Source organism: Malus domestica, chromosome 07 (genome assembly GCF_042453785.1).
Source record: "Malus domestica chromosome 07, GDT2T_hap1".
NCBI lineage: Eukaryota > Viridiplantae > Streptophyta > Magnoliopsida > Rosales > Rosaceae > Malus > Malus domestica.
In genome coordinates this window covers 8,516,866-8,536,708 of record NC_091667.1, presented here as the reverse complement: position 1 = coordinate 8,536,708, position 19,843 = coordinate 8,516,866, and the positions used below count along the sequence as shown (strand labels likewise).

General features: G+C 37.5%; 1 protein-coding gene across 1 annotated transcript; it reads left to right on the top strand.

Moving 5' to 3' along the window:
• Positions 1–3,434: 3,434 nt before the first annotated feature.
• On the top strand, positions 3,435–11,163 carry LOC103438940 (putative ABC transporter C family member 15). The gene is made up of 11 exons (XM_008377485.4): positions 3,435–3,776; positions 5,195–7,536; positions 7,657–7,743; positions 7,896–8,546; positions 8,643–8,807; positions 9,164–9,458; positions 9,554–9,768; positions 9,961–10,266; positions 10,350–10,413; positions 10,490–10,729; positions 10,833–11,163. The coding sequence occupies exons 1-11, from the start codon at positions 3,734–3,736 to the stop codon at positions 10,952–10,954; spliced, it is 4,530 nt and encodes a 1,509-aa protein (XP_008375707.3). The 5' UTR covers positions 3,435–3,733; the 3' UTR covers positions 10,955–11,163.
• Positions 11,164–19,843: the final 8,680 nt, after the last annotated feature.

Here is a 19,843-nt window from a genome sequence, read left to right as displayed (position 1 = left end):
ATCAAACTTGTTGGTGAAATTCCGATTTCTTATAGTAATTCCACAACTCCCAAACTTAAGAGGAATATTTTTGCTCATCGCTCTCAAGTGAGCATTACCATCTTATTTATCACTCTTATATGAGTTTAAATTTTGAGATCTGTATAGTGTATAGATATAATTCTCAAAATTTAAACTCATCCAATGATAATAAATAAAGTGATGAACATAAAATACACTCCAAATTTAGTAATTGTCAGAGGACGGAAGGACCATTAGTTGTCAATAATACGGCAACATAATTCATGGGGTCGTCTTAATCTAACATGCCGGTTCCATTAGTTATTTCTGAATATGAACATTTACTCATGAATGTTTGGTGTTTTGTAATTTACAGAAATTTGGAAGTTGCAGAACTCTTTTTAAGTCAGTTTTTTCGTAAGCTATTTACACTGGAGCAACTCACAACAATATCCCGCCTAAAATGAGTTCGTCATAACTAAGAATTAATTAAATTTGCATAAGTCTGTATATTGGTTCATATGAGTCGACCCTAAGACTTCATCCAACTAGGTGAACTTGTGAAGACAAATGCCACTCTACCAAGGCCAGTTGCTGACATTTCGACACTTATGATGTATGTTCTACAGAAGATTACATTTTTTATATAGCTAGGGCTTAAGTAGGGCGGTTAGATGTTCTGGTTTAGGTATAGAGTTTGCTACGTTATGGATGAAGTTTATGCATTCTGTTGCGTGTATTTGCACTGCAGAACTGAAAGATTAAAGAATATGGGTTTACAGTGTTCACCACGAAAGAGGTGATTGGGTCTTAAATTTACGGTGACTTAGTTTGACTCGTGCTCAAATTTAACACCCAATCGCCTTTTTGCTTATCCATCATTTCAGTCCTTCCACCAAACACATTCTCTAACTTTTTGGGTCTATCTAACTTTATTTCTACACTTAATCTAAACTACTTCGTTGCGATTTGTCCATATGTTCTTGGCCAAATTTGTGAGATGGTGACTCTTAGTCACTACTATGCACTATTATTCACTACTATGCATAGATGGATCATTGGAAATTGATTTTCTCATGCCCTGCATTGTACTGGTCCTTCTTGGTTAAATGCGGTTCGTTATACATTGGAGTTGTGTTAGAATAGATTTAGTTAATCCAAAATCTTTTCTGTAAATATAGGAATGTAATTTTTTACCGTAATGATTTTAGAATTCCTCCGACATATGAGTTTTGTAAAACCCACGTGTAGTATCGATTAGATTAATCCATCCAATGAGTCATATTTTTACATGACTTAGGGTAATGGTTTAATATAGGTTTTGATTGTTTTAGTCTATGCAGTCTCGAATACATGTTAGGCTAGATTTTTGTGTTATCAAATTTTTTAGCTGTTTGTGCAAATTTGGTCGACTTTAGTTTAGCTTTTGAAATTTTTACTTTTGCAGACACGTCCAGATTCATAAAATTTACATATTTTTATATATTTGTTGTCTTTTTACTAATAAATATCGTTGTTTTTTTATAGAAAAAAATCTTAAAATTGATGGAAGAAAAATACAAAGACCTTAAAAATGCATTGGCGAAATCATTTTGAACAATTACAACTAGTAGTTAATTGCACTGGGGTTTGCTCAATAAAGGAAGAAGTAAAAAGGTAAAACTCACCAACCGACCGCATGACATACTTTTGGCGTCTCAAGATAAAAACAAAACATCACACACTTGTGGCCTCTCAAGGAAAAAACAAAACCTTTGGATCCCAAATCCCTTTAATAAATTGTGAAAGGACGAGACCCTAAGATTTTCCGTGTGGTTAAATAATCTTTCCACAAAAATACGTACAGACAGACAAGTAAAAATAAATAGAGCTACTTAATATTATGGTCTAGTGATATTCTTTTTTACTGGTAAGTGAGAGGTCTTAGATTCGATTCTCGTCAAAGGCGAATTTGAACCACATTATTGCTAAACCATTGTGAGGCTAAGCAGATAATATTATTTGTTCAAAAAAAAAAATCATTTAACAACTAATTTAATCATATTATTATGCTCGTGCAAAATATGTTTTTTTATAACCGGCATTACACACCTTGTAAGATGTTTTAAACTTATTTAAAAATAGAGAAAATAATATTTAAAATAAATAACTAATTGAATTACATTATTGCTAGTCTATTATGAGGTACTAATTAAAAAAATGAAAAAAAAAATGGTACAAAAATAATTAATTATTAAAAAAATACCGTTAAAATGACAAAAATACTTCTACATTATTTGGTATATTATTTTGGGTTGCTTTTGAACTTTTTTGTTTTGAGAACATCCTTTTTTTTTCGGAAATTTTTTTGATGAAACTTGTGACTCCAAAAAAGATTGTTGGTTTTATATATAAAAATAATATAAGATCTGCTTTTCTTATCAAGAACAGAACAGAATGGGACAAAAATGATCAGAAATGGCATCAAATTTTTCTTGTGCTTTTGTAAGATATTCCACCATTAAAAAGCTACAAATTTCAGCCTTCCTTATGGCTTTATTTTTCCTGCACCACACTCTCCACGTTAGTGGATTGTTAGCTTTAAGAGTAAAATAATTGTGAGCTTCTTGACCAAATAAATTTTAAAAAGAACAATTGTGAGCTGTTTTCCCCACTTTTCCCCGCAGCTTTAAACGTCACATGGTGAGTGGAGCTAAATAATTACATACGATTCATGTATACAGGTTACAACATCATAGAAAAAAGAAGGACAGACAATCCTTATCCTTAATAATTAATGAAGCGTACATGCGATAACTGTATACAACGTTTTCTCATAATTAATAATGGGTCGCATAATGGCCAGCTTAGAAGGCACACTTAAATATGAGGAGCGTACCTTGTGTACATCAGTTGCCTCTGTTTCTAAAAAATATCTCGTACTTGAGAACATACAAGTATGTGATTGAGTGACCGTTTTATGTTTAACGATTAAATCATCTCTCTCTCTTTCATGCACACACAACATATATCATTAAAATTTAGTGTTATTCTTCTTCACATGTTATGAAAACGTTAAGTTCAATTCTAATAAATGACAAATTCAATACCTAATTAACTATTATAAATTAGTCATTTTTAACTCTGTTCAAATCTCAAATCTGAAAACGCTTAACATATAATATATATATATATATATATATATATATATATAGTTGAATCATTATAAAGAAAATGATAATTGAAAACATTTTCTAACAAGTAAAAGCACTATTCACTTTGTAGCAGGTTTTTATTCTTCTTATTTTACATTTTTTATTTGACCCATCACAACATATATACCACATATGCTAGATAGCTCTGTTAATTAATTTGCTTCTCTCATGCTTCCCTTTAGTTGGTAAAAAACATTCGCATCATTTCGCATAACCAGCCAAAACGACCGTCCCCATTTCATCTATCACGTGATTTCTTGCCCACACCCTTTCCCTAATAAAACACACAATCGCCTCTCTCTCTCTCTGAAAGACACTTGAAGTTGAAGAACTTGATTGGCGTACGTTGTGATTGATCCCAAAATTCAAATGAAACTCTCCTCTGATATATATATATATACACAGTTGCCATAACCTTCCAACTTTCTATATAATTTGGTTTTGGACACTCATATGTTCTTACTCTCAGAATCCTAAGGCTAAACTGCAAGAGGGAGAGAGAGAGAGAGAGAGAGAGAGAAGCTGTAAGCTGGAGAAGCATGGCTTGGGAACACATGCTTGGTTTTCGGAGTGCTATTATAAGTAAGTTTTAATATCGTTTTCCAGTAGTTGCACAAAAAGCATGAAAATATTCATACATACACACATACATATGTATTTGTAGTTGTATATGATATATATATATATATATATGAAGAAAGAGAGAGTTTATATATTTTATTTCTCTCAAGAAAATCATTTTGTTCATCTCTAGATGTTGTTTTTCTTCTTCTCATTGTTGTTGTCTTTCTTGTTGCTAAGTTGTCTTGGTGTAATCGTCACCCTCACCAAAGGCCAAGTAGTTTCTTAATTTTCTTTAATAATTTCTTCTTCTTTTTCATGGAATAATATCTTAAAAAAGACTGAATGTTTTTTTTTCTTTTCTATTTAGTCAAAGGGCCTTTTATAGCTAGGCTCTCTATTTTTGTAGAGTTGGACCAGTTGGCAATAGGTGACCATATATATAGCTTAACGGTACCCCCAATTTGTTTGCTAAGCCAAGCAGTATGCATGCATTAATCTGTGTTTAAAGACTTGACTGGACCTCTTTGGTTCGTGGTTATAGCATTATGATTAGTTTTGACTAATTAATCATAGTTTGCTAAATCTGTTTCATTCTTTCTTAAATAGAAACTTAGAACATAAATAGATTGGGTTTAGCCAAATTGGCTTGAGTAGTGTATTGTGTACTTCACCCTTTGCACCTGAGTTCGAATCTCCCTGCATTTTTTGTAAAATTTAGACAATTATCATATCGTTTGTATAAAAAAAAAATGTAGCAATTTAGGACATAAAATTTGCATAATCCCTTCCTAGAAATTCAACTATACCGCCAAAGTTAGAGCACTTCAGCTTTCTTGAAACTTGTTCTAACAGGGAATTTCACAAATAATTAACTTGGTGAAGGCCAACATAGTCAATTAATTTTTCCATGAAAAAATCTGCATAAATTGGACAATTAATGGGATTGCATAGAGTCCAATATTTTAGTGGATAGAGTGTTGGGTTTCTACAAATGTGTCTCGAGTTCGAAACTCCGCCCTCTTCTAAATTATTGTTAAAATTTCCAGATGACAAATTTTTTTTTTTCCCAAGAATATTGGCATAGAAAAACACACACACTGCTGATTATAGAACTGCTTGATTGTAAGCTGTAACAAATTCACTGTACAGTGTTTGTAGTCTGTCACAAGATAGCTAGTAGAGCGAACGGATTCCTTCGTCCCCTAGCGAGACACAAATTAAGAAAATACTAGTAAAATGTTTGGTATAAAACATCAGTTAAACACTTTTCGACATTGATGAGCTTGAACAGTTACAACATGTATTCTGCTTGTAAAGTTACATTGATTACATGTAGTTTTAAAAGAGTGTGAAAAGGTCGAATTTTCATAAGTTTCTCATGATTAACTGAATATTTTTGGAAAGAAACGTACCACAACAATATTTTTGTGTTACAGATTTTAGGCTTCTTCAATTTCGGACAGAATGGCTCCAGCAAAACTTGCCCTGCCTGTCCGAGCACATTAGCATCGGTATGCAACTTGGTTTCCTCGGCATCTTGGCACTACATTTTGTACATAAAATCTGCAAACAAAGATCAAAGTTCCCAGACGAAGGCACAGAGAAGTATAGCCGCATTGGCGTACGATTCAGCACCATCTACAAAACCAGCATGGCTTGTTCCCTTCTTCTGATGTGCACTCATTTCGTAGTTTTTGTGCTGTTGCTAAATGGAAGGGTGACATACTGCAACTATAAGTTTCGTCCTGTTTCTTCGGAGAGCATGCAGGTGGTATCGTGGGCAATTTCATCAGTTTCGTTATACCAGATCGCGAATAGTAAGTCGATCAAGTTCCCTTGGCTATTAAGAGCGTGGTGGCTTTGCAGCTTCTTCTCGTCTGTTATCTCTGTGGCTGTTGATACTCATTTCCGACTCACGTACCATGGCGAGCTTAGGTTACAAGATTATGCTGGCTTCCTCAGTCTCCTTGCATCCACCTGCCTATGTGGTATTTCAGTACGAGGGAAGACAGGACTAACATTCGCCATCCCAAATGGCGTTACTGAACCCCTTCTCAACAGAAAAGCTCACAAACATTCTGACGGAAAGAGAGAATCTCTATATGGAAAAGCCACTCTTCTCCAACTCATAACGTTCTCTTGGCTCAATCCCTTGTTTGTCATTGGATACAAGAAACCCCTTGAACCGGATGAAGTCCCAAATGTTGATATCAAAGACTCTGCTGAATTTCTGTCTCGCTCTTTTGACAAGAAACTAAAATTTATCAAGGAGAGAGATGGAACCACAGACCCAACAATCTACAAGACAATCTATTTATTCATCAGGAAGAAAGCAGCAATTAACGCAATGTTCGCTGTAATAAGTGCAGGAGCATCATATGTTGGTCCATACCTCATTGATGACTTCGTAACCTTTCTGAGTCAGAAGAGCACACGAAGCTTACAGAGCGGTTACATTCTTGCACTTGGCTTTCTAGGAGCTAAGATGGTTGAGACGATAGCACAGAGGCAATGGATTTTTGGGGCTCGACAGCTAGGCCTTCGGCTGAGAGCTGCACTTATATCTCAAATTTACAAAAAGGGCTTACTTCTGTCAAGCCAATCCCGCCAAAGCCACACTAGTGGAGAAGTCATCAATTACATGAGTGTAGATATCCAAAGAATCACAGATTTCATCTGGTACTTAAACATAATATGGATGATGCCTATTCAAATCTCATTGGCAATCTACATTCTTCATACGAATCTTGGGATGGGTTCTTTTGCTGCATTGGCAGCAACTTTGGGGGTTCTTCTTATCAACATACCGATGACTGCAATGCAGAAAAGATACCAGACTAGGATCATGGAAGCCAAGGACAACAGGATGAAAGCCACATCAGAAGTTCTTCGAAGCATGAAGACGATTAAACTTCAGGCATGGGATAGTCAGTTCCTACACAAGTTAGAAAGCTTGAGGAAGATAGAGTACAATTGGCTGTGGAAGTCACTGAGACTGTCAGCAATTGGGGCTTTTGTCTTCTGGGGATCACCCACATTTATCTCTGTGGTGACTTTCGTGGCATGCACGTTTATGGGAATAGAACTCACAGCGGGGAGAGTTTTATCAGCATTGGCCACCTTCAGAATGTTACAAGACCCTATATTTAATCTGCCTGACTTACTCTCCGTGATTGCACAGGGAAAGGTTTCGGCAGATAGAGTAGCTTCCTATCTCCAGGAAGATGAAATTCAGCAGGATGCCATTGAACATGTTCCGAAAGATCAGATGGAGTTTGCAATTGTTATAGAGAATGGAAAGTTTGGCTGGGATACCGATTCAAGTAGAACAACTCTTGATGCAATAAACTTAAAAGTGAAGAGGGGTATGAAAGTAGCAATTTGCGGGACTGTCGGATCAGGGAAATCCAGCCTGCTGTCATGCATTCTTGGAGAAATACAGAAAGTTTCTGGCTCAGTGAAAATCAGCGGTACAAAGGCTTACGTTCCTCAATCTCCATGGATACTTACAGGAAATATCAGGGACAATATTCTATTTGGAAATGCATACAACAAGGCCAAGTATGACAGAACTGTTAAAGCATGTGCTTTGGAGAAGGACTTTGAGCTATTCTCTGCAGGGGATCTAACAGAAATTGGAGAGAGAGGCATAAATATGAGTGGAGGACAGAAGCAAAGGATACAGATTGCTCGTGCGGTTTACCAGGATGCTGATATATATTTACTTGACGACCCTTTTAGCGCCGTTGATGCTCACACAGGCACCCAACTCTTTGAGGTTAGTTTTCCTGCACTTGTTGTGTCAGGAAAAAGAATATGATGATTGAACTTAAAGTCCGAACATCTCATACTTAGAAGCAACGGCCTAGTGAGTTTTGTAGTTTTTTTACTGCTGTAGGACTGCATGATGGGAATTCTCAGGGAAAAGACTATACTTTATGTCACCCACCAAGTTGAGTTTCTTCCAGCAGCAGACTTCATTCTGGTAAGCGATAACCTAAATTTATAGGCATTTTGTTTTCCTTCTCTCCCCTTCAGATCAAGTCAACTGACGAGTTCCAAATTCAAATATCCTTCCAAAATAACCCGAGTTGTAAGGAACTTGTACAACACGGTAACTGATATGTGTTTCAACAGGTAATGCAAGATGGAAAAATCGCACAAGCTGGAGGATTCGAAGAGCTTCTGGCACAAAACATAGGATTTGAGCTTTTAGTTGGTGCTCATAGCCGAGCTCTAGAGTCAATCATTACAGTTGAAAATACTAGTAGAGCTTCTCAAGATCCAACACCTGACAGTGAATCAAACACTGACTCCACTTCAATCGCAGAACTTCAACAGACGCGGCAGGAATCAGAGCACAATCTCTCTCTAGAGATTACAGAAAAAGAAGGAAAGTTGGTACAAGATGAAGAGAGAGAGAAAGGGAGCATAGGAAAAGAAGTTTACTTATCTTATTTGACCATCGTGAAAGGTGGGGTGCTAGTACCAATTATAATCTTGGCACAGTCATCATTCCAAGCGCTACAGGTAGGTAGTAACTACTGGATGGCATGGGCTTCACCTCCTACAAGTGAGACCGAACCTCACATGGAAATCAGTTTCGTATTACTTATTTATATACTACTTGCCGTTGGAAGTTCACTTTGCGTGCTATTACGATCCTCCCTAGTTGTAATAGCAGGACTTTCAACAGCACAGAAGCTCTTCACAACGATGCTACATAGTGTGCTCCGAGCACCAATGTCCTTTTTTGATTCAACCCCAACTGGAAGAATCTTAAACCGGGTAAGTTATAGTTTGAAAAATATGCATGATTTTGAATATGTATCTGTGTCATAAAAAGAAGAGCATGACTGATAGGACCTTCATTTCATTTTGCAGGCATCTACTGATCAAAGCGTGCTCGATCTGGAAATTGCTAACAAATTAGGTTGGTGTGCTTTCTCAATAATACAGCTTTTAGGGACCATTGCAGTGATGTCGCAGGTAGCATGGGAAGTCTTCGTCATCTTCATTCCAGTAACTGCAATCTGCATATGGTATCAGGTAACAACTTCATTTTCCATTGAGCTTATATAATCAATCTAAATACGAACGCTGAAAAAGAAAAAGGGGATGGAAGAAGTCCTATAAAATTTCAAAGTTCAAGTTCCTCATGTAAATAAGAACGTTAATCATGAATATATTATGTGATACATATAATTACAGCATTGCAGCAGTAAATTTGAATCATGAAGATTTTAAATTATCATAAATGTGGAACACATATAAACTACTAAGAAAATGATTTGAAAAGCAAACTGAACTCATTTGAAATGCTACCGATGAAGAAAACATGATATGAATGGTTTGCATCAAAATGAGTTTGGGAATTGACTGAAAAATTGATGATTATTACCCAGCGATACTACATACCAACAGCAAGAGAACTGGCACGTTTATCAGGCATAGAAAGAGCTCCGATCCTCCACCACTTTGCAGAATCACTAGCAGGAGCTGCGACAATCCGTGCTTTTGATCAACAAGAACGATTCAGTGATTCAAATCTCAGTCTTATTGACAACCATTCCAGGCCATGGTTTCATAATGTGTCAGCAATGGAATGGCTTTCTTTCAGACTAAATCTGCTCTCCAACTTTGTTTTCGCCTTCTCATTGATTCTGTTGGTTACCCTCCCAGAAGGAGTTATAAATCCTAGTGAGTATCATCATCATTCCAAAACCAGAACACTATTATGACTCATGAAAAGATCACTTACAGAGATTTGGCTTTGTATAATTTCATTCGAGCAGGCATTGCAGGGTTGGCGGTAACATATGGAATAAATCTGAATGTTTTGCAAGCTTCTGTTATATGGAACATATGCAACGCAGAAAATAAGATGATCTCAGTCGAGAGAATTCTGCAGTACTCAAAACTAAAAAGTGAAGCACCTATGGTAATCGAAGAGTGCAGGCCACCAGTCAACTGGCCACAAGTTGGAACAATCTGTTTCAAAAATCTGCAGGTAAGCCTCTACAAGATTTTAGATCACGGAAACGGAAAGTTTTAAAATTTACTTTCAATTCAGCACCAACTAGCTCATACTGCACCCAAAAAAAATTAGGAATGACACAGCTTTAGCTGCTGCATTCTTACTTTCTGTCCTGATAAAAAAGTATTTTAACAATCCTTATGCATGCATTGAACTGCGGTGCAGATTCGCTATGCTGAGCATCTCCCATCTGTTCTGAAAAACATCAACTGCACATTCCCCGGACAGAACAAGGTTGGTGTTGTAGGAAGGACCGGAAGTGGGAAATCAACCCTCATACAAGCCATTTTCAGGGTAGTTGAACCTAGAGAAGGAAGCATTATAATTGATGATGTCGACATCTGCAAAATTGGCCTTCATGACCTAAGATCAAGGCTTAGCATCATTCCCCAAGACCCAACAATGTTTGAAGGAACAGTTAGAGGGAACCTCGATCCACTAGAGCAATATTCCGACGGTGATGTTTGGGAGGTAATTATTTTGATCAAATAAGCATTAACAGGATACAGGTGATGACTTATATATGTAACGAAAGTAAATTTCCAAATTTGCAGGCTCTAGAGAAATGTCAGTTAGGTAATCTGGTGCGTGCGAAGGAAGAGAAGTTGGATGCCTCAGGTCAGACTCATTACTTTAGATTGTTACACTAAACTTATTCTCTATAGTAAACTGCTAATACACATAGCTACAACAGTGGTCGAAAACGGAGAAAACTGGAGCGTGGGGCAAAGGCAGTTAGTTTGTCTTGGAAGAGCCTTGCTGAAGAAAAGCAGAATTCTGGTATTGGATGAAGCAACGGCATCAGTTGATTCCGCAACTGATGGAGTGATACAGAAGGTCATCAGCCAAGAATTCAAAGATCGAACGGTTGTCACAATTGCTCACAGAATCCACACAGTAATAGATAGTGATCTGGTTTTGGTCCTCAGTGATGGTAAGTATAAACACAACAAACACGTACAAAACCACATGCACATAGCACACACAGACACATTACATTACTGAAGTAGAGTTTGAGCAAATTTTTGTGCAAACAGGACGGGTTGCAGAATACGACACGCCAGCCAAGCTACTAGAGAGAGAAGAGTCCTTATTTTCTAAACTCATAAAGGAGTACTCAATGCGATCCCAGAACTTCAACAACTTAGCAACTCTCTAAAATAAACCCAGCTTCTGAAGTATTGTAGATCAATCAAGTAGTTTATTTTATATTGTAGCTGCTATATAACTGCAGAATTCATGAGAATCCCCATTTGCACCCAAGTTATAATCCCTCTCCCCGTAGTTTAGCTCGAATGAAAAATAAAAATTAGCAGAACTTACCAATTAAGCATCATTGTGGCTGAAAATAAAAAATAATTCTAAGAATCTTGTTGCATAATTAATCAGTTGGTTACCGATGCGGCGTTTACTTACACGGAGTTGCTTGATTTCCAGAGGAAGAAAATTTGCCACTAGAAATCATGGACAACAGAGTTACATGAGACGGTGAGAGTCTAAGACAAGTCCTAATTTCTGACATTCTCTTGGATCCGCTCTAATTACTGAGAAGTAAATTCAAACTTGGGTGCAAGGGGGCACACTACCCTCGCTAACTGGTCTTAATAATGTTTTCTTGGTTGGATTTCAGCACATTTTCTACTATTATTTCCCACCTTTTAGCTTAACCACAAATCCGTATGAGTTTTCTTTTTTCCTGTTTGAAAGAGGAATCGAACCCTTGATTTATCGTAACCTTTTACCCATTTGGGATTATCCCAACAGATTATATACAAATTCACTTTAGGGTCAATAACACTACCAAATTCACTTTCATTTACTCTTTTCATGCCCCCCCCCCCCCCCCCCAAACACACACACTCTTCTGCCATTCACTCTCTTGGACTTCTTGTTCAGCCAAATTTATAACATGTTATACGTATAAATATGAAATATAAGTGGCCTTTTGGATTCGAAAGTGTTGGGGATACTTCAACTCGGAAACTCAAAATTTAAAACTTCAATTTTGGACAGACTGGATATTCTGATATCCAATTCTTTACGGAATTCAGCATTCCAAATTGCAGCTATAGTTTTGTGTAACGTCCATTGTGTGTTCTCTCTAACATGCATACGTGTGTGCGAATATCCTTCTAGGATACATCTGCTTCCTTGGAAACATCGTTTAATGTTCATGCTTAGATTGGCTTAAAGAACCCATGATAACATGATTACTTCCAAAACTTCCGCAACGACATGTTCTTCTCAGTCTCCTTCATTACCTTGGCAGCTGCCATCTCAAAATCTTCTTGTGTAACTTGAATCCTCCACTCCCTTAAGCAAACATCCCTGCTCCGCGCAAACTGTTGAGAATGAATGAATCTCACATTGATGAGAAGAGGGACCTTGCATGGGCTTATAAGAGATTGCGCTACTCCTCATATTGTCAATTGGTTTTATGGTGGAACCTCAACTTTCTTCACAAACTGCCCGCATCAAGGAGAAAGACAACAGGCGCATTTTAATATGTGCACGCAAACCCTTGACTTCCTAAGAAATCCATGAGATAAATTAAAAACAGAAAAATAAAAATACCTTCAGTTCTGCACCAGATGCACCATTTATCTTCTCCGAAATCTTCAGTGCATGTATTTTCCAGATGATCTATCATGTTCATATCCTCAAAACTGAGACTATAGGCATTACTCTTGCAGTCAAGGTCTCGTGTTTGAATTTACCTCTCTGTAATATAGATAAATTTTGTGTAAATTATCTTATTGTTTGTCAAACAAAAAAAAAAAGCATAGGGACTGTCCAAGTGTTTGAGGCATAAATAAAAATAAGGTCTCTTATGAGGCCTATCCATTTTTATTTACGCAAGGGTTGCACGACTTCGGTTCACTAACTTCAAAGTTCAAACTAGGGCTCGGACAATCATCTCATTTCTCTCTAACTTGTTTGAGGACTTGGACACGGTTCTCTTCGAGGTGCATTTGCCAGACAAACGACCAGGGCCCCGAAATATCTCACCCCTTTAAATGCGTACTCACGTATCGTCGACACACTACAGTCAATGTCGTGATCATGCTAACCACCTCATGATCCAGGGAAGAACCAAAGGACCAAGAGAGATAACCTAGGAATCACTCAACCAGGGGCAACAGAGCTGGTTTGCCATTACTAATCGTGGATTCACTCACATGACCAAGCCAAACACTTGATTTGAGAAGGAGAAATCACTCACTTCAAATGCACAAGGCAAATAAACTATTTTTCATTAATCAATTCTTGTATAAACTTACATATGGAACCCTTTAAATAAGGAGATACAATTCATTGGTGGGATAAAAAAATTAATACTAAAGTTATAGTTACTAGGCATTTAATTAAAACATAATTTTGAAAGATGAAAAGTCACTGTGCAAACATGTTTAATATAAGGACCATACTCATATAATTGTCATGCACTGCATCATTCTCCCCTTATCAAAAAAACTTGTTCTCGAGTTTTGCATTTTTAATCTTGATTTGAAGTTAGGTTTTCGACCTTCCCAACAATATGCCATCTGTTGTAATGTTCCCAAATCTTGATCCTTAAGATTTCGGTTATGATTATTGATCGTACAGTGAAATGATGTCACGTTAATAGGAAAGTTACTGAAAATGAGAGAAGTATTATTCTTTCTAATAAAATATATATATCCTTTATTAAAAAAATGAAACGTACTTGGCTGCAATATTGGACAAGTTCTTAATTAAGTTTAATTTACCAGTCACAATGAACGATATTAGGGCATATTCGTTTACTAGAAACCACTTTCTGAAATACATCTTGTGGGTGTCATGATCTTAGGAACAACACGAGATGCAACCAGCAACATACATGTTTCGCCTAATGAACCGTAACTTATAGCTTTTATTCCTAACACTGTAATTAGAATGCAATCTGAATTACATTGCAAGTATAAGAGTACCTTTCCAAGTTGCGACAATCTGATTCCATGAAATGAGAATGAACGATTACGGACATGATTATTAGATAATGATAAAGAGAATGAACGGTTTTGTAGATCCGTATAGCCAAGTTAAAGGAGAAAAGGATTATCGTGTTTAGAATTGTGATAAAAAAAATAAAAAAAAGACAAATTTGATTATGATATTCATACGGTGAAATATTGCCACGTTAGTGGGTAGTGAGGACTTTGCCTCTTAGTAGAAATATATAAGCGCAGTATTATTCTTTCTGAAGAATATAAGTACTGCTAAAAAAGGGTAAATTATATAATACCCCCTCGTGTTTGAGGTCTATTACAATCTCATACAACATCTTTAAAATATTTCACTTTCATATCTCACGTACTATTTTATTTCCAAATAATACCTCTGTTAGATTTTCAATCCATTGGTCTGTTAAATACTGATGTGGCTACCACGTGACAAAAAAATAATTTTTTATACATTAAAAATATTATAATATTAACCCTATTAAAAAAAATGACTAGAAAAACCCAAACCCAGAAATCCTTCCCCACCCCCTTAACCATCTCTTCCTTCCCGTCCGTCCATCCTTTCCACCCCTCCATCCCCTCCACCTGAGCACCCCTCAGTGCGGGTCCCACCTTGACCCCTCTCTCTCTTTCTCTCCCTCCCTCTATTTCCCAAAAATCCTTCCCTGCAACCCCACATCCCACCCCCACCCCCTTACCTATCTCTTCCTTCCCGTTTATCCATCCCAACTTCGACGACCTCCTCATTTTTTACCCTTCCAACCTCGACCTCTCCTGCCTCACCTCCCCCAAACTCCTACCATGTTTCTTGAGTCCGACGACTTCTTAGGGGGCCAACCACCCAACCCCTTCTCCTCGACCCCCAAGCCCACTTCTTCCTCCGATTCCACCGCCACTGTTGCCCACCTCCAGAGCTTCTCCGTCGACTCTGACTTTTTCGACGACCTGGGCAGGACTCTCTACGGGTTTGGGGCTTAGGTTATTAGGGTTTCGGAGTGAGGATTTTGTAAATCGGTTGGTTGGTGGGTAGAATTAGGTTTGGAAGTGCTTCAATGGGGATGAACTGTGGGCTGAGTGGTTGATTTTGTAAATGGGAGTTGCAGAGAGGTGAGGGGGAAGGAAGGGGATCTGGGTTCGGGTTTTTCTGGTTTTTTTATTTTTTATTATTTTTATTTTTAATTTTTTTTAAATTTTTAATGGGGTTAATATTATAATATTTTTAATGTATAAAAAATATTTTTTTTGCCACGTGGCAGTCACATCAACACAAATGTGGTAGCCATATCAGCATTTAACAGACCAATTGATGGAAAATGTAACGGAGATATTATTTTGAAATAAAATAGTATGTGAGGCATGAAAGTGAAATGTTTTAAAAATGTTGTATGAGGTTGTAATAGATCTCAAACCTGAGGACGTATTATGTAATTTACCCCTAAAAAATGATAGAATTACAGGGAAAACCTGCATACATCAACAAATCCAAAACACAAAGTAATCAATCAAAGTTTGCATAATAAGCAAATTATTAAGCTGGATCGCACTTTGTTATGTAGGAGCTAGTGGGCAGTGAAGCCAGTCTTGATCTTCTCAATGGTACCAACATCTGTCTTAAATGATTTGGCAAGGATCATGTTGTTGATTCCGGTGCCAAAGACAGACGGCAGGACTGTAACTGCTCTAGCACTTGCACTTCCGAATGCTGCAATGGCAGTGGCTGGCAACTGAGGATCCGAATTGTACTGGTAATGGACTAATCCTTTGGGAAAAACAAACAGATCTCCAGTTTGAAGCTTTTGTGTATACAGATTGTTTTTTGTGTCGATCAACCCTACTTCCAAGGTACCATCAAGAAGAAACAACAGTCCAGTTGCGTCGGGGTGGGTGTGAGGTGGAAATAGCGAGTTAGGAGGAAACTGAAGCACTGCATACGACACACTTTGGCCATTGAGAGCGGGGAACTCAACACTGCTTGCCTTTCCTGCCTTAATGGTTTGAGGAGCTTTATCGAAGATGCCACGAAATCCAGTGAAAGTGAAGAACGTTCCATCAACCGTGCCGTTGTAATTCGGTGGGACTATAAAGTCTGAGGATCACTTGCTAGTACTGCCCTTTCGAAGGTGGCCAAGGAAAATACTAATATGATCAGTACTTGAATCAATCTCATAGCCAAAGCCATGGCAGACAACTAGAATGTATGGGATGTGTATAATGCCGCTGTTTCTCCTTAGGGTTTTGTTTGTGGAGTTTGTAGTGCATTGCATCGATCACTGACTCGGTATTTATAGGGGTTTGTAGGATCTAATCAGTTTCTATAGGATTGTGTATATATTGTTGTGTGCATGATTATGCTGAAATTTTCTGTCATGTCTCTTTCTCTTTGTCCTGACTGAAACATGCCAGAAGCCGGCAAGAATATTATTTAGGAACTGTACACAGCTAAGTAGCGCAACAAAGTAATTACAATTTTTTTCATGGCAGATACATAGAGAGATCTGCCTACTTTTGGACATATGAAAATGAGAGGAGTTAAAATAAGTACCCCCTCAATACATGCAAAGCACGTATAAGCGAGCAGTGCGCTCTAGCTAGTGGAATATGTCCCATACTTGGTCAACGATGATCATTACAAGCTTAGGAGATATTGAATACTAATAATTAGTTGGTTACAATGGTTATTACTAAATATATTATTAATTCTCCTTTGATTAACAGCAACAACGGGGTACATCAGAGATGAAGGTGCAAATTCTTATTTAGTTAACGCACAGTCCAATGTGGCAGGCTTCGGGCAACTGGGGTAATTTGGGCACTTGATTAAGCATATGTAACAACGATTGCATGCTCAAACACAACACATGTATTTTATGGTATGAATTTCATAATCAGAATCGTTCAATTTTTTAATTTTCAGTTGAAGATTATCTTTATAAAAGAACATTCGAATTGGAAATCTATTATTCATCTAAATGTATTAAACGAGAAATTAGGTTTTCATCCCTTATTTTTCTATTTAATTGATTGAAACCTTATTCTTTTGAATTTTTTTTATCAAGGTCCTGTGATTTTATCCACGTCATTTTTGTTACATGTCAGCATATTTAAATTTAATTTTCCAAATATATCCATTTAGTGTTAAAAATTTACATTTGGTGTATTTATATTTAAAGCTAAAATTTGTGTCATATCTGTATTTTTAATTTTTACCCATTTTAAATTAGCAACCTTTTTTTTTAATTTGTACTAATTTTCTTTCTAGTTTTAATTTGTATCCATATAATTAATTTCTTTTTATGCCCATATTTTTAAACTTTTATTTGTACTCATAATTTTTTTAATCTCTTATCCCTAATTTATTAATCATGTACCAATTTTATATTAAAAAAATATACCACTTTGTTATGTAAAACATACAAATATTTTTTTATATAAAATGAACCCATTTTTTTGGGTAAATTACATAGTAGCCCCTCAGGCTTGAAGTTTATTACAACCCTATATAACATCTTTAAAACATTTCACTTTCATACCTCACGTACTATTTTATTTCAAAATAATACATCCGTTACATTTTTCATCCATTGATCCGTTAAGCACTGATGTGGCTGCTAAATGTGTGCCACATGGCAAAAAAAATAATTTTTTAATGTTTTTTTTAAAAAACCCAAAATCTTCAACAAAAAAAAAAAAAAAAAAACTTAGAAAACCCAGATCCCATCACCCCACCCCTTCCCTCCCCCCCTCCCCTAGGTGAAACCCCATCCCCTTCATCATCTTCCCCATCCGTCGTCCCTCCCTGCAACCCAAATCCAAAACCACTCCCACCCATCCTCCACCTCATCCGCGCACCCATCTTCATCTTCCCTGACCCCATTTCCCTGCAACCCACCCCTTTCTTCTCCTTCCCTCTTCCTCAAACCCACCGTGCACCTATGTTCCACTAGATTCCATCTCCCTTTCCCTGCAACCTAGATTCCATCTTCCCCAATAAGTGTGGATTTAAGGAGTGGGGTGTGTAGAGGAGGGAAGAGGGTGGGTGCGAGGGTGGGTGCAGAGAAGGACGTGGAGGATGGGTGCGATAGGTTTTGGGAAGACGGGAGGGGGAAGAAAAAGGGTGGGTTGCAAGGAAGGGGGTCGGGGAAGATGAAGATGGGGTTTTTTCTTCTTTTTTTTCTTCTTCTTCTTTTGGGTTGCAGGTTGGGTGGGGGAGGGAGGGAGGGAAGATGAAGTGGGGGTTATGGGGAGGTGTGTTTCAGCATTTGTTTTTGGTTTTTTTATTTTATTTATTTATTTAGAAGATTCAGGTTTAAAAAAATAAAATTTTGTTTTTTTGCCACATGGCACAAATGTGGCAGCCACGTCAGCGCTTAACGGATCAATGGATGGAAAATGTAACAGAGGTATTATTTTAAAATAAAATAGTACGTGAGGTATGAAAGGGAAATGTTTTAAAGATGTTGTATGGGGTTGTAATAGACCTCAAACCTGATGGGCTACTATGTAATTTACCCTTTTTTGTGTAAAATGTGCCTAGGTAAAATCTATTCACCTTTTTAACTATAATGTATCCATTTTTTTTTTGGATGAAGTACGATATTCATTGAATTGTAGAAATAAGTACATAATCGAGTATAGGGTGCTAACAATGGGCCTCAATAAAAACCTTGACGGGGCTTTCAACCCAATCGAAGGAAAAAAGAGTATCCTGCACCAAATTAACTATTAAGACTATCATCCAATAATAAATCAGAAATAACATCAAGGGGTTCTTCGAACCAAGAAATTAGGTGATCAAGCGTTAGACTCAACTGTGCAAGCCGATGTGCCACTCTGTTCGTCTTTCTTGGTCTGAAAGAAATCTTCCATTGCTTAAACCCTTGAAGGATCTGCCGTGTATCAGCAAACAGGTGACCAAAATTACCATGCAAAGTTGTTCCCGCATTCTTAATAACAGCAACCACCATGAGAGCATCCCTTTCCACTTACACTTGTTCCTCACTCCAATGTCGAACAAACACAGCTGTTGCTCGTGCAGCAGTAGCCTCTGCATGCATTGCCGAGCTGATTCCCGTCTCCTGAACCACATTGCAGCCATGAAACCTCCTGTTGAGTTTCGAACGACAATCCCTATACCCCCATATGAACTATTCGCATCCCAAGCAGCATTAAAGTTACACTTTATCCAACCAAAATCCTGATGTTTCCACTTCTAAACACGAACTGTTGCTGAGTGTGGTTGAACCTTATTCCATTTATTGAATTCTGACAACCACATTTGGGCTTTAAGTTGCACATCCAATGGTGATGCATCCACACCCTTCCAAAGAAACTCGTTACGGACCTTCCAAACGCTTCATACCAACACAAGACGCAACTCAAAATTGTCTTTACTTACTGTTTTTGCCATATTGATCAACCACCCACCAAAGCCCTCGAAAACATGCGAATTCCTAATGGACTACCAAACCAAATAGCAGCTGATCGTGGGCACTATAACAAAGCGTGTTCAACTGTCTCTGCCTCATTATCACATAACCCACATATATCCTCTGTAAGAGCCCGTTTATTCTTTAAATTCACCTTCGTTGGCAATGAGTTCATACACCCATGCCAAACACATATTTTGACTTTGCCCGAGACCTTTGCACGCCACAAAGCTTTCCATAGAAATTTTGTCTCCTCATTTAGTGTAGATCCAACCGGTTCATCCCCACCAAGACCATGACATGTTCGTGCCACAAAGTAAGCACTCTTAGTCGTAAATACACCCTTAGGCTCTTTAGTCCAAATCATGGAATCTGCCGGATTAAATAAACTCATAGGGATACTCAAAATCAATCTTGCTTCCTCTTCCATAAACCAAGTATGAATTAAACTTGTATTCCAACGCATACCATCGTTGTCCACCATCAAAGAACGCATAGTAAGAGAAGGGTGCACCCCGGCCGATCTGGGACTAAGCACTTTATAAAAATTATCCCTTGGCAACTAATTATCCCTCCATATCTGTATACATAATCCATCTCCAACCTTCAATCGAGCACCATTCTGAATGATAATCC

Bases quoted from the DNA above. Each gene is read 5' to 3' on its own strand.
- LOC103438940 (XM_008377485.4), top strand. From the start codon at position 3,734: ATGGCTTGGGAACACATGCTTGGTTTTCGGAGTGCTATTATAA. The intron at 7,744-7,895 runs GTAAGCGATAAC...GTGTTTCAACAG, and splicing joins CAGCAGCAGACTTCATTCTG to GTAATGCAAGATGGAAAAAT. The intron at 9,769-9,960 runs GTAAGCCTCTAC...ACTGCGGTGCAG, and splicing joins TCTGTTTCAAAAATCTGCAG to ATTCGCTATGCTGAGCATCT.